This window comes from Typopeltis vanoorti, chromosome 7, assembly GCF_054136105.1.
Source record: "Typopeltis vanoorti isolate ZY-2024b chromosome 7, IOZ_Tvanoo_1.0, whole genome shotgun sequence".
Taxonomy (NCBI): domain Eukaryota; kingdom Metazoa; phylum Arthropoda; class Arachnida; order Uropygi; family Thelyphonidae; genus Typopeltis; species Typopeltis vanoorti.
Window position 1 is genome coordinate 117,586,078 of NC_143555.1, and position 23,144 is coordinate 117,609,221.

General features: G+C 36.6%; 1 protein-coding gene across 3 annotated transcripts in view; it reads right to left on the reverse strand.

Moving 5' to 3' along the window:
- Window positions 1-23,144, reverse strand: part of LOC150104992 (uncharacterized) — a 768,027-nt gene that overhangs the window by 155,023 nt on the left and 589,860 nt on the right. For all 3 annotated transcript variants that reach the window (XM_090395452.1, XM_090395451.1, XM_090395453.1), the window contains exons 34-35: window positions 13,061-13,244; window positions 2,603-2,816 (exon numbers count right to left, since the gene is read on the reverse strand). In XM_090395452.1, the coding sequence (XP_090251578.1) occupies window positions 2,603-2,816; window positions 13,061-13,244 (398 nt within the window). The remainder of the gene's footprint in view (window positions 1-2,602; window positions 2,817-13,060; window positions 13,245-23,144) is intronic.

Genomic DNA, 23,144 nt, shown 5'->3' on the forward strand with positions numbered 1-23,144 from the left:
TCTGTCTAACTTTTGGAGACTGAGGGGGCAGGTTCAATCTTTTGTTCTGTTAATTTTGTCAATGAGTGTTGAGGAAGAGTGATGAATGGGCAAGCAAGAAAGCAGGATTAACAAATCGATGTTTCAAAGTGTGATGTTTTAAAATTCAGAAAACAAAGATGGGGTGCAGAGTATATAGTTAGTGGGGGATATTTTAGAGGAAGTGCAGGGGTTTAGTGATCTCGAGTGATGCTGAATAAAATTTAGGGAACACATTACAAAACTTGTGAGGACATCACATCACATCACATCAGATGATAGCAATGATAGGTGAATGAGTGCATAGAACATAGTTGGATGTTATGGAAATCTAAGGATGTTATGGTTCCATATAAGAAGACTGATAATGCCGCAAATATATTATTGAGCACAAATGTGGTCTTCAAAAGTCTTGGTCTTGGTCCTGGTTTTCATAAGGATGAAGAGATATTAGATAGGGTCCAGAGATGATTTATTAAGATGATTTCTGGTCTTTGGAATGTTAAGTACAAAGACAAATTGAGGAAATCAATTTGAAGTCTAGTGAATAGGAGAGGAATATGATTGAGACATATAGGTTGGTAAGGGTTTATTACCACATTAACGTGGATGAGATTTTTCATAGAGAAGATGGATAAAAAGGAAGAACAAGCAGCAATCTCTGAAAAATGTATAAAGAGGAGAGGAGCTTTCTTTTTTTTTCAGTCGTGGGTGATTAGAATGCATTTCTTGTGAATTTCGAGTGCATTGAAGGCACAGTATGATGCACTATGTGTGTGACATTGGGACCTCCCACGACAAGTCTTTTGACTCTGTGGAGATCTGATAATTTTTATGATGGTATTTATTATGGATCTGTGCCTGTGTAGCTCAGTGGAAGTGGTGTCTGCATCCTTTACACTAGGGTGCTCGGAGATAGAATAAACTTCAAATCTAGTCACCTGAGGAACTTTTTCTAAGCCTTTCATCAACCAGTTCTTGAGTTAGGTAATCTCTGGCACAGCCAAGTGGATTTTTTCTCTCAGAAACTTGGGTTTTTCATCCCATAAACTCAAGAAAATTGACAGTAGAACCCACACTATTTCAAACAAGAACATATCCTATTAGGGTTAGGTGCCAAAAGGTGGCACTTGTTTGCCCATCTCTCCATCAGATGGTGCTTATAATTAGTGATAGCATTAGGCCAGCTATCTTTGATTGGCTACTGGTGGAGAAAATTAACTGCCCACTCAGTCTCCAAAAACTAGATAGGGTTAAAGGCCTCACCTACTCCCTATAAAGAAATAAAAGGTGCCAGCTGATTATTATGAATCTTTATTGTACTTTCTTTTAATAATAGAAGAGATGCAAACAGTTAAACATACATTTAGCTTAAAAAAATATATTTTTAAAACTTTTGAATGTTTACATTGTGGTTGTTGTCTTTAAATTTGAGGCTCCTACTTGATATTATTATTATTATTATTATTCCGGGCAACTCCAAGGAGTCGACAGACTCATCGAAGGAGGCCCTAACATCATGTCAAGAACAACTATTCGACATTCACACAGTATCTGTCATACCTTGCCTAGAACTCATTCACGGGCATAGCACCCACAACAGACTCTGGCAGCTTATTCCACTCATTCACCACTCTAAAAGTAAAAAACCCAGCTCTAACACCCTTGTCAACCACATTCTTGCCCAGCTTCCATGCATGGCCCCTAGTCCTCCCACCACCAGTCCTATTTCCAAATATATCTTCTGGATTAATCTTATAGAAACCCTTCAGTAATGTGAATGTCTCAATCATATCACCCCTTTTCCGCCTATCGACCAATTTCTGCAACTCACAGATCTTCAACCTATTCTCATAAGGTTCATTCCACAGACCTGCTATCATCTTGGTCACTTGTCTCTGGATCCTCTCCACTTCCTCCCCATCACGAAGAAATATATATATACGTTTCTATATATAACATATATAGAAACGTATACTACGCGCTGTCACTCGCGACAGCGCATAGTATACGTTTGTTTGGAACTGAAGCTCGCATTTTGTTTTCAAACATGCTACTGTTTTTTTGTACTTGTTCTGTTATTACAATTTTAAGTCTCTGTAATTCTTTATATACTTTTTTGATTGTGATACCTGATGATGTTGATCAATTCAACGAAACTAGTAAACTAGTAGTATCTTTTCAAATATATCATGTCATCTTTTTATCTCTCAGTATTAGTCATTAAAGGTTTTTCATAATATTCCAACCGAGTAAAAATGAATTCTGAAAAAAAAAAAAAAAAAAAATATATATATATATATATATATATATATAAATTCATGTACATATCTTAAGAAGAGAAACAAAACTATAAAATGATGGAACTGTTTTGAGTGAGACAATGGCTGTTATATAAAGTAATTTTATAAGAAAATTTGTATATGAAATATTTATAAAAATTATATAGAATTTTATAAGGATGGTATGAAATTTATAAAAATTATTAATTCATTCAATTCACACTTTATACATAACCATAAGCTAACATAGCTTATTTCATTCATAATTAACTTTAAGAGAACACATACACACATGAACATACCATCTATTTGTCCTTCTAGTAAAATTTTTTCTCCTTCTTCTACAAGTACACTAGGTACAGTTTTCATAAATTTTAGAAAAGGCTTTGTTGGTTGTTGACTTAATACATCTATTTTTTCAACAGTAGCTGGAATCATAGGTATGATTATTCTGTCTTGTACACGTGGCAGAGGAAATGATGGTACTGATATAGGTTCTCTTGTCTCACCATTGATCTTAAAAAACGCAAGAAAATAAGAGGATATATTTAGTTTTCCCTTATCACATTTTATTAGATTATTAAATTTTATTAAATGAAATTTTAATCAATGAGCATAATAACTGAAAAAGGAACTTACAAAACTAACCAATATTCACACAATGCATATCACACCTCTCCTTTAAGCCATTCATGACAAAACACTCATAGCTACCTCTTGTGATCCATTCCAATATTTACTACTCTCCAAGCAAAAAAACAAATAAAATAAAATAAAAAATAGTCACTTGCATGCTAACCATATTTTTGCAAGTCTATATCTATCATAAAAAACAATTGTAGAAACTTCTTTCTATTATATATCTATCTATTGACCAAATTGTATAAGCCACAAACTTTCATTCGTTTTCTTCTTCTTATTATTATTATTATTGTTATTGGCTACTTCACGGAGTCCTTAGACTATCAAAGGAGGTCTTAAATATCATGACAAGCACTACGCAACATTTGCACAATATCTACCATATTTAGCTTTGAACTCATTCAAAGTCATGGCACAACAGATTCTGGCAACCCATTCCACTCATTTACCACTCTCTAAGTGAAAATTCTAGTCCTGACACCCCTGCTAACTACACTCTTACTCAGTTTCCAAGGATGGCCCCCTAGCTCTCCCACCACCAGACCTGTTCTGAAAAATTTCCTGCGTATTAATCTTCTAAAAACCCATCAGTAATCTGTATGTCTCAATCCAAAAACATATTGCCAGGATCATTTGGAACAAGGGGTAAGAGTTTTTGTTATTGGTTAATTCATCCAAGCCAAAGGTTATTGGCATTAGTGAGACATGCCTGGCAGAAGATGATATAGTTAGTGGTAGAATATGAAGGTTATAGAGCATTCAGGGAGGATAGAGAAGAAAGAATAGAAGGAGGGGGAATGTTATTGATATAGCCAATGAACTGCAACCAAAGAGAGTAAAGTTAAACTGCAGGACAGTGAAAATAGCACATTTAAGGCTATCTGATGTGAGATAGAGGCCAGCAGAACAATATATATATACAGTTGGATGCTTTTATAGACCAGGGGATGGAAAACATGATGGGGAAAGTATGCATCAGCAAATGAGCTCAATGACTGGAGGGTGGGTAATTATTATGGGGAATTTCAACTATGGAAACATTGATGTAAGGAGAAGAGGACACATGGAATGAAGGAAATGTAATTTATACAGTTACTAAGGAATAATGACCTGAGACAGCATGTGATGGAATATACTAGAGATTTAAGAGTACTAGATCTAGTAATTGCATCAGGGAATGTGCCTATAACCAATATGACCACATTGCCGCCAATAGTGAGAGTGATCATATGGTCTTGAATTGGGAGGTGGCGCTAAACGTATGAAATTTTCACTTAAGAAGGAGTATATGTGAAATTACAGAGCTGGCAAGTATGACATGCTTAGGGGATTGCTTGGATCAGTGCCATGGCATGTGAAACTACAAGGGTTGAATGTTGATAGTGCATGGGAAGGGGTAGAGGAGTGTTTCAGGGAAGTAATGGCAGACTGCTTATCTAGAGGCAGGAGAGTAAATCAAGTGGAAGTTAAATGGATGAATACCATCATCAAGCTGGAGCTACAAAAAAAAAAAAAAAAAAAATTGTCGAGCAAATTCAAGGAGAAAGGTGACCAGCAGGTATATGAACAGTACAAAGCACAGACCAAAAGGGTGACCAGTGTAGTAAGAAAGTCAAAATCAATTTCCTTCCGTAATCTAATTTTGCCTTTCTTACCATCCAGGTTTTACCATGTGCTTTGTACTGCTCATAAGCTTGCCTATCACATTTCTTAACATTGCATTCCTTGCACAATATTTTACTTTTTTTATCCTCATGCAGCTGCTGTATAATGATGTTCATCCATTTTACTCATCCACAAAAATTTGTATTCTGGTGGAAGTAAAACAGGTACAAAATTTGGTCACCCTTATTCCTGATGCTTCTGTCACTAGTATATATTTGTTACATGACACTTCCTAGGAGTCCAAAGACTCAGCGAGGGAGGATACTCCACTCTACAACCCTCCATCTCCACCACTCAATCCACCAACCACACAGAACACTGCATCATCAACACACAGAATGCCATTTACTGCCCACCACTAGTATTTTTTGTCTGTAAACTGTGTGTTTTCATGGCTAATTTGTCTGCATGCAGGATGAAAAACCCCATGTTTCTGAGTGAAAAACCTTGCTACTTCCATATGAGATTGTCTAACTCACCTTCAATTGAAAAATCCATATAAAGAAAGATTCTACTCATCATTGACCTTGGTATTTTCAGGAAGAGAAAGGATTGATCCATGAGAAATTAACACTAAAACCAAGACCTTTTTTTTTTTTTTGAAAAATTTTTTTATTTAATAAAAAATAATCTCTTTTATCCCGTCTATAGCTACCCACCAGCTGGCAAATTCTATTCACCAAGAGCAATCATATTTCAGTGTATTTAGTATATCCACCAATCAAGATAATTTCTTTTCTTTCTTTTTTTTTTTTCATCTAAAGTGGACTTCATCATGTAAGGTCCAGCATAGACAAAAAAAATAAAAAAATAAAATAAATAACTCACTTTCTTATACAAAATTATGCAGATTCAAACCCCTTATGATTTTACTTGGAATGACCTGAAAGATAAACAGAAGGAAAGACGATTAACAGGATGCAGTATTTGGTGAGTTCTTGCTAGCAACATGGAATGTTGAAGAGGAGTCCGAGTTAGGTGGATTTTCATTTTAAATATCAGACCTGATATATATATATATATATAAAAGACTTATATGTGTAGGCAGGAGTTAGGAGACAAAGAATTTATAATTTTTTTTTTTTTTTAACAGATGAAGATAGTAGTCTTAGCAGGAATGCTTCATGAGGAAAGTTGTTTGAGAGCAATAAAAGTACTAAATACAAGAGGTATGGAAGAAAGAAGTTTGGTGGATTGAAATGTAAATGAATGTTGCAGCTGCTGCTGATGATGTAATGATAGGGAGAAGAACTATGGAAATGAGATATGGGTACTTTCATGGGTATTGACTCACAAAGTCAGTACCCATAAGAAAGCACAAAGTAAAAAACAAACTATAAAGTGAGTTTGCTTGTATCAATATCAATTATAAGCTTGTCTGTCCATAAAGTATCTTCACAATTAAGATATTTGCATATAGTGGCTGATGACTTCACATCAACTGTCTTAGTATCCCATAATGCAAAGCACACTTCCTTTCAGACATGCATAATGCTATACATTAAGGAGGGGTCACTATCCAGACTAGTTTTGGACTTTATTCAAGATTTCAGTGGTTCAATATCCTTGGGATTCCAAAAACTCAGGCATGACATAAAAAAAGGTCACCCTCTCATGTAGCTCAGAAAACTCTCAAAAATAAAAAATAAAAATAAGCTCTCAAATAGTCTCTTTGCACCTTCCAAAGCACTCAGCCCAAAGAGCCAAGTTTGTTGCTATGACAAGGCTCAGATGTGTGCAGAGCTAGCGCTTAATACATGCCAAGCATCAGCTTCTCATGGTAGCAGACAAGCCTACCACTTGGCCAGAGAATAGGAAGATCATTTTTCCAGGGCAGTTCCTAGACCAACACATAAATGTCACCAATGGGAACCAGGTCCATGAACCAGATTAATGGAGAAGACATATATAAGTAGAAAAAGATGTATCCCATTATCGATAAAATAATCTGGATCAGAGCATTAAAGTATACTTGCCAAGAAATTATAGTCTTGTTTAATTCTTTATCCAAGTGTAAGCAAGCAAAGTTTGAACATGAAGAACCTTCACAACTAGGCTACTTGCATATAAAAACTGATGATTTCACATCTTTGAAATACCTTCTGCATTAATTTGACCTTGGTATCTTCCTGGGTCTGGCTTCCATTGATGAAACTTCAATAAAGATCAAAACCAATCTAGGTAGTGACTCTCTTCATTCTTAGCATTATGCATATCTGAACAGAAGTCTGCTTTGTGTTAAACAGTTTCAACCAGGATGAAAAATGAGTATCATATTGAAAAAAGAAATATATGTTTGAAAGTTTTGAAAATAATCAGAATTGAGCAGCTTTCAGAAGCGAACTGTAAAGTTATTTCTGATACAAATATTTGGAGGAGAGTGGCCTTCTTCCAGTGTATCCTGTTGTGGGTGTTCAAAGCATAGTCAGTAAGTCCTGAGTGACTGTAGTGGTGGAACCAGATGTAGTCCATGTGTTCAGCAATTGTGATATGGTCTGTCTGGCCTGTTTGACCAAAGTAGGACAGTTTGCAACTGCAAAGAATCTGGTAAACATCTGGCAAGTATAGGAATATGACTAGTCACTGGTAGAGCAGATGTTTGATGTCAATTTATTATATGGTCAGTAAGTGGCTGTAGGCTCATTGCATTGAAGATGCAATGAGCTATGTCAGGGGAACAGTGAAAGTTACGAACTTAGGAGCGAAAATACAGGAGGCAAGGTTGAGATGGTTTGGTCATGTGATGAGGAGGGAGGACAAATATGTGGGAAGAAGGGTCATGCAGATGGATGTGCAAGGAAGGTGGAAGCGTGGGTGGCCAAAGAAGAGATGGAGGGAGCTGGTAGAAGAGGACTTGAAGATGAAGAACTTGGATGTGCTGACAGCCCAAGACAGGAAGGTGTGGAGGAGACTCATAACAAACAGTGACCCCACTTAAGTGGAAGAAGCTGTAGAAGAAGAAGAAGAAGAAGATCTTATTTTTTATTTATTTTTTTATCACTAGAGGTCAGGCTAAGAAAAAGATTAATTAACAGCATAGATTTAATTTACCTTTACAGACTGCAAGTGCATATAGCTTGGTTTCCTATACACATGTATCCTTCTGATGATGACCTTAATACAGGGGTCGAAATGTCAAGTGTTATTTTATTAATAATAAGTAAAATAATCATTTCAACACGTGTTTTGTGTTCCTAAATTCGGAAATATGAATGCTGATCACACTAACCTTAAAAGAAAGATAAGGCTATAAGATAACTGACTGACATATGTCACAAAATATATGAAAATGGATACCTGCCAAAAGATTTTAAGCCAATACCTAAAAAATCGAAGACAATGAAATGTGAAGAATACAGAACAATCACTCTGATCAGTCAGATAGCAAAAGTTATGTTATATATCATCCTAGAAAGAAATAAACATAAAATCAAAATGGAAATTAATGAAACACAATCTGGTTTCCAGGAAAATAAAGGAACTAGAGAAGAGCTCTTCAACATTAGAGCTATTATAGAAAGATATCTGGAGAAGAAGAAAGAAATCTACTTATGTTTTATTGACTACACTTTGAAAATATACAACATGAACAACTAATCAAATGCATCAAAAATTTAGGAGTAGATGGTAAAGATACCAGATTATTGATAAATCTATATTGGGAGCAAACTGCCTCAATAAAAATATCAGGAGAAATCTAGGAGGAATTCCCAGTGAAGAAGAGTGTCAGACAAGGTTGTGTTCTTTCTCCTATATTGTTTAACCTCTATACTGAAAATATCTTCCAGCAATTAGAAGAATTTAAAGGAGTCAGCAGAGGAGGCAGGAATATAAACAACTTAAGATATTCAGATGATACAGTACTGCTAGCTGAAAATAAAAAAGATCTTCAAAACTTACTAGAAGAGAAGCTGAAGCTAAGTGAAAAATATGGACTTAATTTCAACTTCAAAAAAACCAAAACCATGCTGGTAACAAGAGGAAAAAGGGAAAATACCCGATATAAATATTAAGATCAGAGGAAATACTTTAGATCAAGTAGAGAGTTATATATATTTGGGTCAACTAATTACAGAGAATAGAAAGTGTGATAAGGAAATATTAAGAAGAATAGAAATTGTTAGATCAACCTTCATTAGCATGAAAAACATTCTGACCTCAAGGGAAATTCACACAAAAACAAGAATTAGGCAGTCCAAGTGCTACATATGGTCAACACTGCTATATGGTGCAGAAACCTGGACAATATCAAAATATTGTGAAAATAAACTAAAAGCCTTTGAGATGTGGATCCTCAGAAAAATTCTTAGAGTCCCATGGACTGCCAAATATACTAATTTAGAAATATTAGAGATGATTGGAGAAGATAGGAATCTGTTAAAAACCATTAAGAAAAGGAAAGCCACCTACCTTGGTCACATACCAAGGCATGAATCCCTACAAAAAACACTTTTGGAAGGAATGATACAAGGAAAAAGAAGAAGAGGAAGACAAATAACAGATGGGAAATATTAAGGGCTGGGCCTTTTTGTCCTATGAAGAATGCAAAAGAGAAGCACAAAACTGTACATGGTGGAAGCTCACGATAGTCAACCTCCTGGAAGGAGGATGACGTCTGACAAGACAAGTGGCTGTAAGGTTGTATTTCCTTAGGATTTTTGTTAATTTTTCAGATATGCCTCAAATATATGAAATGGTAATACATTTTGTCTGGTCTCTGTTCTGGAGGGGGGGGGTGATTTTGGGGTTTAAGTCAACTAAAGAATATTTTTTGGATTTGGTAGGGATTATTGCAATTGGTTAAGAAAGTGTTGAGAATGTGGTTAAGTTCAGTGATTAGGTCACTGCTATCAGAACTGATTAATTTTGCCCTGTTATATATAGGGTTTTTATAATCTCATATTGGTGGGAGGGAGTGGTGGTGTGGCTGTTTGTGAATGTATCTACTATTGTGTATGGGTTTTCTGTAAATGGGAAAATGCCAGGGATCCATCAGGCTGGTATGTAATAAAGTGTCTAGGAATGGGAGACTGTTATTGTTTTCCTTTTCTAAGGTGAACTAGACCCTGGGATGTTGGTTTTTTTTAGATATTTTAAGAAAATGTGGAGAGCATCCAGGCCATGTGACTAAATGGAGAACACGTCTTGGCTAGGGAGGGAGAAGAAGTGGAATCACGGCTGTCCTCCTCTGTCTGTTTATAGAATTTTCCTTGCCAAATGAAATACATTGCTGAAGTATTAATTAAGGTTGTTGTAATTAATTATTATTATTATTATTATAACGGCGTCTCCATGGAGTCAAAACTCATCACGAGAGACCCTACATTGATACACTAACCATTATTTACACAATACCTATCATACTTCTCCTCTTAAATTCATTCACAGACAAAGCATTCACAACCACCTCTGGCAATGCATTTCACCCCCTTCACAACCCTCCAAGTAAAAAATCTAGTCCTAACACCCTTGTTAACCACACTCTTAAATAATCTCCAGGGATGGCCCCTCATTCTCTCCCTTCCTGAGCTGGTCTTAAAAATGTCATCAGTATCAATCCTGTAAAATCCCTTTAATAATTTATATGCCTCTATCATACTCCTCTCTTATGTCTATCAGCTAGTTTTTGGAGCCCACAGATCTTCAATCTATCCAGGTAGGGAACATCCCACAGACCTGCAACGATCTTTGTAACTCGCCTCTGAATCCTCTCTACCATTTCTTCATCACTAAGAAATCCAGGTGACCATATCTGTTGCACAATAGTTCAAATGACATCTTATTAATGCCTTATCCCTGATGGTCAGTGTGTTCTTCAACAACCATGTAATTTGATGTGATGTTTTGGCAATCTTTGCAATATGCCCTTTAAACTTAAGTTCTCTGTCCACAATGACTCCCAAGTCCCTAGCCTCGTCAACTTCTTGCAGTTTAGTTCCATTAATATAGTAGACAGCATGTGATCTCATCCTCCCGAAGTGCATCATCTTACACTTAGCCATGTTAAACTGACAGCTATTTACTTTAGTCCATACCATCGCCTATTTAAGTCATCCTGCAAGATATCTACATCATCTGAATTGACTATCACTCTTCCTAATTTTGCATCATCAGCAAATAAATGGATATTTCCTTTCAAAGTATTCCCAATATCATTGATGTACAAATTAAACAATAGAGGACCAAGCGTTGAGCCTTGAGGTACACCACTAGTCACTTGCCTTCTCCTGGACTCAGCTCCTCCGTATACCACTCTTTGATATCTATCCACCAGCCATTCCCTAATCCAAATCACCAGCTTCGGATCCATACCCATTTGCTCTAATTTATGCAACAGAGTTCCATGTGGAATCTTGTCGAATGCCTTTGCAAAGTCCAGCAGTATCACTGAGTAAGGATTTCCTTTATCCAACTTTACTGTTACTTTATTATAGAAAGTAAGCAAGTTACTGGCTTTCACAAAAGACCTAGCTTTCACAAAACCATGTTGTCCCTTATAAAGTATCATACTGCTGTCCACCCATCCTGAATTCTAATTTTTACCAATTTCTCCAAAACCTTAACCACCACTCCAGATATATTGATCGGTCTATAATTTGCAACTTCAGTCTTGGAGCCTCCCTTGTGCAGTGGAATTATTTTCCCCTCTTTCCACTCTATTGGTACTTTACAAGAACTCAGGCTTAAATTAAACAGCCTGGTTAGAGGAGGTGCTAATTCTCTTGCACATTCTCCTAACACATGGACCGATATGCCATCTAACCCAATGGCAGTGTTAGCATTAAGGTTCCGTAATATATTAAGCACCTCTATTTCGTCTATCTCTAGACTCTCGCCAGTCAATGACACATTTGACACTGCACTATCACAACCAAGATGGTACACTTTTGCAAAATGATCACTAAGCAACTCAACTATTTGATTTGCTTCTGTTATTTCTCTACCATCAACACTTTTTAAAGTAATCTTTCCATGGTTATTCTTCCTTTTACTTGCCACATAGTGAAAGAACTCCTTAGGGTTTCTTTTGGATTCATCAGCTAGCTTCCTCTCATAATTAGCTTTGGCTTTCCTTACCATACAGGTTACTCTCTTTGCTTGTACCTTGTACTGCTCATGGGAATGCTCATCACCCTTTTCTTTATACTTCCTCCACAACCTTTTCTTTATCTGCAACTCTTGCTTAATAATATTATTCATCCATCTTACTCCTACTTGATTTATCCTTCTGACTCTGGGAATACACTCTGATACAGCTTTCTTTAAATACTCCTTGACAATCTCCCACGCACCATCAACATTTCTCCCCTTCAAATTCTCATGCCATAGCACTGCTGAACGCTGACTTCTCAGCTTGTCATAATCACCAGGCTTGTAATTCCTCATATACCCCTTCTTAACAGAATATTCAGCACATCTTACAATCTCCCAGGTCAAAACCACATGATTGCATTCCCCAAGTGGAAACAGTGTAATTAAATTATTTACTGATATGTTCTCCGATGTTATGACCAGATCTAACACTCTAGAATCTCTTGTCCCTTCCATTACTTGCTGTCTCAGGTAGTTATCTCTTAACAACTGCATAAACTCCATTTCCTTTGTTCCTTGTGACCATTCTTTCTCCCAATCTATGTCCCCAAAGTTAAAATCCCCCATAATAATTACTCGACCTTCACTCATCGTGCTAATTTGCCAATACATAATATCTACATTCTCCCTTATACTCCTTGGATTATAGCAACAACCAATTATATATATATTTCACCTTGTTGATCTCTATCTCACACCAAACAGCCTCGAATGAACTGCCCTCTGAATACCTGTCACACTTCTATCTTTTTTGGCTTTAACGCTTCGTCTATCATTAGTAAAACTCCCCCCCCCCATTCTGTGATCTCTGTCATGCCTGTTTGGGAATGACTAGAATGGATTGCCAGAAGTAGTTGTGAGTACTCTGACATTGGGTGAGTTTAAGGAGAGGTATGATAGTTATTGTGTGAATAATGGTTAGGATGAGCTTACCACAATGGTTCTTTAGACTCCCATGAAGATGGCCCCTCCCAATAATATTTGCTTTATCATTATCATACAAATAGTCTACTTGTATACAGAGGCTGTTGATTTTATAATGAGAAAACATAATGAGAAGGGTCATTACCTAGACTGCTTTTGATCTTTATTGAGGTCTCATCTGGTCTGGATTGTGCCTCTTACCATAATGTTTATGCATTATTGGACACTAAGTCAACTAAAGTAGACTAATCATTAAGTTACTTCAAACTGATGCTTATGATTGGGAATAGTATTACATAAAGAATTTCATTTTCTTGTCAACTATTTACACTATAGCATCATATTTCAACATTATGGTGAAATGTATAACAAAAATCATGAATAATTCTATAAAAACAGTAATTTTCAATTAAGCCTTCAGTTATCAAGATTAATACCTGATGAACTTCTGATTTTTCAAATGAATGAAATTCTGTTGCTGGTTTCTCTCCCTCAAAGCTATCTTTTTTATATGCTGTTACTTCACGAAGTTCACAGGTTCCATTCTCTTGAACTTCTGCCATATGACTAATTGTGCTAGTTTTCATTACTGTCTTCTTAGTCATTACCATTGAATGTGCTCTTGAAAAGATAAAGATTAAATTAAAATCATGATATACTGAAGTATTTTGTTTCATAATTAAATAAAAAAGAAACTGGTTAGAAAATTTGAGAATTCAGTTTGAATAATTCTCATAAACAATTTACAAATTAGTTTTCACTGTGATATTAAGGAAGGGATATTATATTTCTGGTAGCATAAAAGATGTTGGTATTTCCATAACATATCAGGATTCTTTGAGGAATATTCATATGGCAGAGTGGGAAGGAGGATAATGCAACAAGTCAGGAAGGCCCAAAATGCTTGTCCATGCTAATATTCAAGTAGATGTGAGAATCAATTTTGTAATAAAATCATGTGACAATAATTGCTAGACACCTAACCACACATGAAAATCTGTCATTGAAGTGCTGATGCTTCACTGCTTAATAGTTTCAAATCTTATATTCTCATACTAGTGGAAAATTCATGCTATTTATTCAGTGCAAAATGAATTAGTGCTGCTAACATATGTCACTCCTAATATTGAAAAGTTTTCAAGAACTGAACCATCACTATTTTGCTATAATCAAGTAACCACAAATATTAGTTTGTAAAAAAAAAACAGGTATGTCAGGTGTACCTTCATCACTGATCACTATCATCATCATCCTTGATGAGTCAGGGACTCATTGAGGTCACACACACACACACACACACACACACACACACACACACACACACACACACACACACACACACACACACACACCACCTTTCATACTTGTTCTTGAATTCATTCATATTGCTCGCACACAAAACATACAATGGCAATCCATTCCAATCATGCAACACTCTATGAGAGAAAAACCTAGCCCTCATCCCCTTCTTAGCAGCATTCATTCTCAGCTTCCAAAGATGTCCGCTTGTCCTTCCCCCCCCCCCCCCGCCCACGCTCCATAAAATGAAAAATTCCATCAACCAAAATCCTGATATCATTTTTAACACTCTTCTTGCACTCTCTCCAGTATATCAGAATCACAACGGAAGCCAGGAGATCAGATCTGTGCACAATAGTCCAAGTGAGGGTCTTATCAAAGCCTTGTAAAGAGGCAAAATGACATCCTTATATTTACATGCGAACATTCGCTTCAGCACTGCAATTATCTTTTGAGTTGTATTTGCAATCTTTGCTACATGGCTCCTGAACTTCAACTTTCTATCTACTAACACTCCAAGATCCCTAGCCTGGTCACTTTCTTCTAGCATAATTCCACCAATATAATATGATATTGGATATCAAATCACACCAAAGTGCATGATTTTACATTTACTGACATTTTTCAAGAGTATATCATGCAAGTAAAGATATTGTTATGACAGAGGTGACAGGGACTGATGTGAGAACAGAAGTTGAATAATAGAAGGTACTTAGTATATTAGAGAATTTGAATGCAAACACAGCTTTGAGATTTGTGAGATTGGATGGGATATTGGCTTGTGTTTTATGAAAATGTGCAGGAGAACTGGCTATGTCTTTCACTAGTATGCTGAATTTAAGTCTCAACTCTGGCAAAGTCCCAAGAGAGTGGAAGGAGAGCTAACTAATTCTTTTGCATAAAGGGGGGATTTAAGTCTGTGGTAGCAAATTATAAGACCAATTAGTATCTCAGGAGTGTTGGTTAAAATACTAGAAAAGTTGCTCAACAAGAGAATTCAGGAATCGAATTCAAAATAAGAATATGATACTCTATGAGGGGCAGAATGACTTTGTGAAGGGTCAATCATCACTTAGTAATCTGATAACTTTTTAAAATAAGGTGACAACTGAGTTGGATGAATGGAATGGCTACACAATGATACTGCTGAATTTTGCAAATGATACCATATATAACTCTATTACACAAATTATTTTTATCGATAGTTATTTTCTTAACCATCTGTGTTCTTATTATACCGTGAAACCTATTACAACATGTCTGATGAACACATAAGCCTATCCACGCATCTATTACACAAACTGCAACAAATGGGGATGGAGATAGGAAACTTGGTGATATGGATAAAAGGGTGGTTGATGAACAGATACTAAAACATAGTATATAGAGAAGCAGTACCCAGGAGAAGATTGGTGACTAGTGTTGTGCCACAGGGCTGTGTGCTTGGATCACTGCTACAGTTTAATTTGTGCATACTGTATATGATAGAGGAAATAATTTGAAGGGAGATATTAAATTGTTTGCTGATGATGCAAAGTTGGGCAGGGTAAGAGTTAATCAAGGTGATGTAGACAGCTTGCAAGATGATTTGAATAAGCTGACAGTATGCAAAAAACATAATGAATGTCAAATTAATGTGGAAAAGTGTAAATGTGTATGTATTTTGGGATACAAAGTAAAAAGACAGCTGTAGTAAAGAAGACAGCTATATGCAAGAGAACCTTCCATGTTCACATGCAGGTTGCATCTGAAAATGGAAGGTCATAAGCAATTGAAGAAGTTACTGTTTTCCGAATAAGTTGAAGTAATGGGCAGGGAAACTAAAATTGAAAAGGTTGAGTGTAAGAGGGAGAAACTTATGCAGTGAATGTATATTTGTTGATCCCTATTCACAGACCAAATTGGATAAAACTCGGCATTGGGACTACTGACATGTATAACAGTTCTAAAGCTGGTACACGAACTAAAGGGAATCTGCAATTTTTGTATACAGATGCAAGAAGCATTCGAAATAAGAGGGAAGAATTTTTGGCATTAGTCAGTGCAGTCTCACCAAAAGTTGTAGGCATTAGTGAAACTTGGCTGTCAACAGAAGATGTGGTTACTGGAATTGAATGTGATGGATACAGTATTTTCAGGGAGGATAGAGAAGATAGAATGGGGGGAGGAGTACTGCTGATGATAGCTGATAAGTTGCAGTCAAAGAAAGTAGTATATCACGATGATAGACATGCGAATGATAGTTCATTTGAGGTAGTCTGGTGTGAAATAGTGATCAACATGAGCAGTACAAGGCTCAAGCTAGGAAGGTTACCAGCATGGTATGAAAAGCTAAATCAAATTATGAGAAGACCTTAGCCAAGGAGATCAAGAGTAATCCCAAAGAGTTCTTCCGGTATGTGGCAAGTAAAAGGAAGAATGACTTTAACATGTTCACTGCCACGCTACTTTGGCACAGTCTGTTCCCATACACCGAGCAATTTCACTTCTTCAAGGTCAGTACGGTAATCTCGTTGCCGGCGGTACAAGTATACTCGTAGTTGGCTTGTGCAGAGCATATACCATCTATGAGAATACACAGTTTTGATGCTAGCTCCACAAGCCAAGCATTTTCACTTCTTCAAGGTCAGTACAGTAATCTCGTTGCCGACAGTAAGCGTCATACGAGTATACTCGTAGCTGGCTTGTGTGGCTGGTTTACCAACTACGAGTATACTCGTAGTTGGCAGCGAATGTGTTAAAAGGATAACCTTAGAAGATGCTGATGGTATTGAGGTGACCAATTCAGATGTAACAGAAGAATTACTGAGTGATCACTTTTCAAAAGTCTATCACCCAAGTGAGGATATCTCTGTGCCTGTAGCAATAACTAATGTGAGAATTGAAGTTAAGAAATCAGAGTTACTTAGTATATTGCAGAATTTAAAAGCAAACACTGCTGTAGGTTTAGATGAAATATCAGCTTGGGTGTTGCGTGAATGTGGAAAGGAATTGTCAAAGCTCTTACTTGGTTATTTAACTTAAATTTGAACTCTGGTATGGTCCCTAGGGAGTGGAAGGAAGGCAAAAAAGTTACTTTGCATCAAGGTGGTCCAAGACTGCAGTAGCTAATTACAGACCAATCACCATATCGGGTGTGGTGGTAAAAGTAGTGAAAAATTTGGTTTCAAGAATGGGTGGATCAGAATATGGTACTCGATAGGGGCCAACATGGTTTTGTTAAAGGTCGATTCTGCCTTAGCAATCTATTAACTTTTTATAATAGAATGGCATCTGAGTTGGACAAGGGAAATGGCTACACAGTGATACTACTGGATTTTGCTAAGGCTTTTGAGAGGATACCCCATGGAATACTGTTGTGCAAATTGTAACAGATGGGAATGGATACTAAACTGGTGATATGGATAGGAGAATGGCTCAGGGAGAGATACCAGAAGGTGGTGTATGGAGGAGCAGAGTCCAGGATGAGACAGGTGACCAGTGGTGTGCCTCAGGGCTCTGTGCTTGGGCCATTGTTGTTTAATTTGTATATAAATGATATAGGAAATGGCTTAAAGGGAGATATTCAGTTGTTTGCTGATGATGTAAAGTTGGGTAGTGCAATTAAAAATCAAGCTGATGTTGAAAGTTTGCAGGATGATTTAAATAAGCTGGTAGAATGGGCAAAAGGTAATGGATGTCAGTTCAATGTGGAAAAGTGTAAAGTTATGCATTTTGGAATTAAAAGATTACCAGCTGTGTACTACATTGATGAAATGGTACTCCAAGAGATTGATGGCTAGGGACTTGGGGGAGTTGGTGGATAGGAGGAAGAAGTTCAGAGGACACATTGTATGAGGACACATAGGATTACCTGGTTATTGAACACACTAACATCCAGAGATAAAGAGGTTATTACTCCCCTTTCTAAGGCACTGATATTTTCACATTTGGATTACTGTGCTCAAGTCTGGTCACCTGGATTCCTTGGGGATGAGGAGGGTTGTGGAGAGGGTTCAGAGGAGAGTGACTAAGTTGGTGATGTAAAAAATGCTCCCTAACATTGATAGATTGAGAGCTTGTGGATTGCAGAGGTTGGTGGATAGGCAGAGAAGAGGGGATATGATAGAAACATTTAAATTAATAAAAGGTTTTTATTAATTTAAATGTTTTTAAATTAATAAAATGTTTTTAAATTTATAAGTGGAAATATTTCAACTGTGTGATAGTGATGGAAGAACAAGAGGTCATCCCTGGAAGTTGAGGAAAAGTGTGGTTAATAAGGGTGTGAGAACGAGGTTTTTCACCTGGAGGGTAGTGAATGAGTGGAATGCATTGCCTGACTCAGTTGTGAGTTCTTTGTCTGCAAATGAATTCAAGAAGTGATATGATAGATATTGTTTTGATAGTTTGGGTTTCCAAGGATGAGTCTACTGACTCCACGGAGATACCCGCAATAATAATAATAAGATTACAAGCTGTGTATCACATTGAAGGAACTGTATTTCAGTTCCCTCAATGATGAAATCAGGAAATAGATGATGCCAGGGATATGGGGGTAGTAGTAGTAGTAGATAGAGAGCAGAAGTTTAGAGGACATATTGCTAAAGTATCCAGGGTAGCTCACAAGATTACTGTTATTGAAAAACACACTAACAAGCATAGATAAGGGAGTAATCATTTCTCTTTATAGAGCCTTGATACAACTACATCTAGATTACTGAGTTCAGCTCTGGTCACCTGAGTTTCTTGGGAATGAGGAAATGGTGGAAAGAATTCAGAGGTGAGTGACAAAAATGGTGAATGGTCTGTGGAATGCTCCCTATGAGGATAGACTGAGGGTTTGTGGATTTCAAAAGTTGTTTGATAGGTGAAAAAATGGAAGAAATGATAGAAACATTTAAGTTACTTAAAGGCTTTTATAACATTGATGCCACCGAAATGTTTCAGCACTTGGCTAGAGGGAGCAGAACAAGAGGAGGTCATTCCTAGACGTTGAGTAAGAGTGAGGTTAGCAAGGGCGTGAGGACTACATTTTTCACTTGGAGAGTGGTAAATGAATAGAATGGGTTGCCTGAGTATATTGTGAGTAATTTGTCTGTTAATGGTTTCAAGGAGAGGTACGATAGATATTGTGATGATAGTTTGGGCCACCCACAATATGTCTTAGGACTTCGTGGAGGTGCCATGCAGTAATAATAATAATGATAATAATATATACCATGTTATATACATTGTCATAGTACTTTATGTTCAGTGTTTGTTATGTTATGTGCTTCTGCATGATTTATGTTTTTTTCTTTCTTTTCTCCATGTCTTTGATGTGTGTTCTGACATGTATCTTTCCTGACTAGCCTGTCTGTTTCTGTTCTACATAGCAGATTCCACACACGTGTAAGTGATCTTGTAAACTGCTGGTTTCTTACATGGGAAATAGGGCAGTTTTAGGGGGGGTGGGGTCTAAGGAGACTTGAAATGCCCTTTGGAGGTAAAAATGCAACTTTTATCCCTTGTTGACAATATTTTTGATATTTATTTGATATTTAGCCAGCCTTGTTGGCCGAGTGGTTAGCATATCTGCTCTCCAGCCAAAAGGCTGCAGGTTCGAATCCCGCTGTGGGCATGGATGTTTGTGCTTATCTGTGAAAATACTAGTGGGGATGGTTGGCAGTAGATAGCATTGGTGTAGATGATGAAAGTAGTAGTAGTTAGTGGATTGAGTGGTGGAGAGTTGTAAAGTAGGTGCCCTTCCTCAATGAGTCTTTGGACTCCCTGGAGGTGTCATGTAATAATAATAATAATAAGAAGAAGAAAATATCTTGACCAGGAAAGTACTGCTCCTTTGTACTGCTGTTTTCCCCAGTACATTTTGTGGTGTAGGGCAGTGTTTCCTACACTGTGTTCTGTAAAAAATCATAATTACTAATTAAAAAAAGAAAATAATTTTAAGATATAATCAAGTTTAATGCTTTTCAGCATTATACACAGTGCATTTTTTCTGGTGGTACGCAACAGTATGCAGTACCAGCACCTTTTTTCTTACGTTTTAAAAATTTGCGATTTATTGACAGCAAAATGTATTATAAATATTCCAGTAGATGGTACTGTGTTCACGAATTGAATTTTCAGTTTTGATTACTTGAAAGTTGGTACTCTGCTTTCCTGTTTCATATGTTGGTATGCAACCGGAAACAGGAAGTTGTGTTCACTTCCGATTGCTTCCAATATCAGTTTATCAGTTCTATATTCACTCTGCAACAGGCAGGTGTTCACGTGAGTTTTGAATTAATCTAAGTTAAATCAGTGCAATTGTTGTTCTTAATGAGTACAATAAGTAGTTACTTTATGCTAATGAGTAAAAAAAGGAATGCTGAAGAAGCAAAATTATTGAATCTACTTGTGATCCTGTAAAACAGAAAACTAGCACTGAAAATAGACTTGGTGAAGAGGATCACGAAACCAAGACTGAAGATCAAAAGGAAGAAGATTCTGATAATGATTGGCCCGAATGTTGTTGGACACTTTTGCAGAAAAATGACTTCTGCGAGAGAAACAAGTGGCTGTATGTCAAGAATAAAATGTTGGGCTGTAAAGCGTGTCGTGATATCGGAAGTCTTGCCATCGATAAACACATGGGAATGCGAAAATTTCAGCGGAGTTGGCAAATGGTAAAATTTGTCATTTGGGAGAATCTCGCCAACAACAGTTAATGTCATCAAGAAAAAATATTTACTATCATAAGGAGAGTGCAGCACACAAAGCGTGCCAAAAAATAAAATCTGAAGCAAAAAAACGAAACATTAGAGAACGTTTTGCTAAATACTTTGTCCCATAAAAAAGACGTAACAGGAAAAGTGTTTCGAACTGCTTACAAAGTTATGAGGAGAAATCAATCATTTAACAACTTTGAAGATGAAATAAATTTACAGGAACTTGATGGCCTAGACATGGGATACATTCTTCATTCTGCAAATGCTTGCATTAACATTGTGAGCCATATCGCAAATGAAATGGGAAAAACATTAAGTGAACTCCAAGAACAAAATATCGTTACTTGTTTATGAATCGACAACTGTGAGTAATGCAACAACACTGATTGTTATTGTTCTTGTAGTTCTTCCTGAACTTTCAGCTCCTGTGAGTCTTTTCCTAGATTTGATCGAATTATCAGATGTAACTGCTAGAGGAATTCTAAATTCTTTAATTAGTCGTCTTGAATGTTTAGGATTATCTGAAGATTACTTAAAGGAGTATTTATTGTCTGTAACTTCTGATGGTGTAGCCGTGTTGTTTGGTGTGCATAATGGTGTAAGGAGGCCAATGCAAGAGAAGTCTCCTAGTGTTATTTTCCGGCATTGTGCTAGCCATCGCATTGAATTGTCTGTTGGTGACACAAAGAACAATGTGGAAGGAGTGAATCGCTTTAAGAGTTTCATGGACAAACTTATGTGACTTATAATGCTTCACCTAAGAATGCTAAGGAACTGCAGGAATGTGCAGCGACTCTAGAACTTCAAATTCTTAAAATTGGCAGAATTTTAAGCACTCATTGGATTGCATCTAGCTTTTGCACTGTTTCTGCAGTGTGGCATGACTTTGAAGCTCTCGTCCATCACTTTCTGGAGGCAAATGAAGACAGTAGAAGAAGCAAAAACAGATCGCTTTCTTTATGATGGCCTTTTAAGAAAAATAACGTCATGTGAGTTTGTGTTTGATTTGGGCCCTATGTGTGATGTTCTCTAAGAACTTAGTTCAAGAAGTCTAGCTTTACAAGAGAGAAATACTGACTTGTACAAAGCAGACAGGAAGATAAAGAATACAGTTCAACTTTTTGAAGAAAGAATTGAAAATCCTGGTCTGTACTACAGTACATCTCTTCAAAGTCAGAAGAATATGAAGTTCGAAGGGATTGATCTCCACATAAATGAAAGACACGGTCCTGCAATTAGTTCATCTGCTTTCTATAAAAGTCTAAAAGAAGCTCTTGGAAAGTGTCTGCTTGAAGGAGATGATGCTGATTTGCCTGAATGTGCTAAGATTTTAGATTCCAAGTATTGGCCAGAAAATCCTGGGAAGCATCTGACATTTGGTGAAGCTAAAATTAAAACGTTAGCACGCAAATGTTGCTTAAATGAAAGAGAAGTAGTTTGGTTTCTGTGAATATCTTCAAGAAAATAAAGTTCCAGGACATACTACTTCCTCTAAAGCACACTTTGGGCACAATTGCAATATCTTCCAGTGAATGTGAAAGGGGTTTCTCTCAGAAGAATCTTATAGTAATTTCATCTAGGTCATCTCTGCTTGTACGGACAACTTCTGCACTGATGTTCATCAGGATAGTAGGACCTCCTCTTACTCATTTCAACCATAGCAAATATTTGGATTCATGGCTGCTCCGAGATCATCATTCTGCAGTTGATATCAAAAGCAAGAAGTGATCTAGAGACGGCGAGGGTATATCGGAGGATATGTTACAAGTGTGGAAGTTGTAATAACATCTTCACGTGAGTACCGGCACCTTTTTTCCAGAAAAAAAAAGCACTGATTATACCTAATATTAAGTGAATTTGTGATTCAAAGACACAGAAATGCCAATTCAATTAAAATGTAATTATTTTTCTTTTAAAATTCATAATTCATATTGTTTTGGGATGTATGTATGAATGGATACAACTTTCCTCATGTAGAATAAATACAGCTTTAATTTTCAAACTGATTTTATAATTTTTATACATATATTTTTATTTTGTTTTTGCCCTGATGAAGGAAAACCAAAAACAGAAACTGAAGAATTCTATGAAATGCTACAGAAAATTGTAAACATTGTCAGCTGAATTAATAATACTGGAAAGAGACTTAAATGTAAGGATTGGAAATAGTGTAATACCAGGCACATGTCAAAGATTCAATGAAACAACTCAAAACTGATATGGAATAAGATTGCTTCAGTTTGGTACAGATAATGAATTTAGAATAAATAATAACTTGTTTAATCACTAGATTCAACACAAAATAATATGGGGAAATAACAGAGGACAGATGTCTACCATAGATTAATTATTATTATTATTATTATTCAGGCCTCCATGGAGTCAAAAGACTCTTTGCGGGAGGTACTTCCTAAGAAACACAGAGTCTATCAAGACGCATCGTGGGCGGTGCCTCCTAGGAAACACAAAGTCTATCATACCACTCCTTAAACTCACTGACTGTTCTCGCTCTCACCACTCTATCAGGAAATGC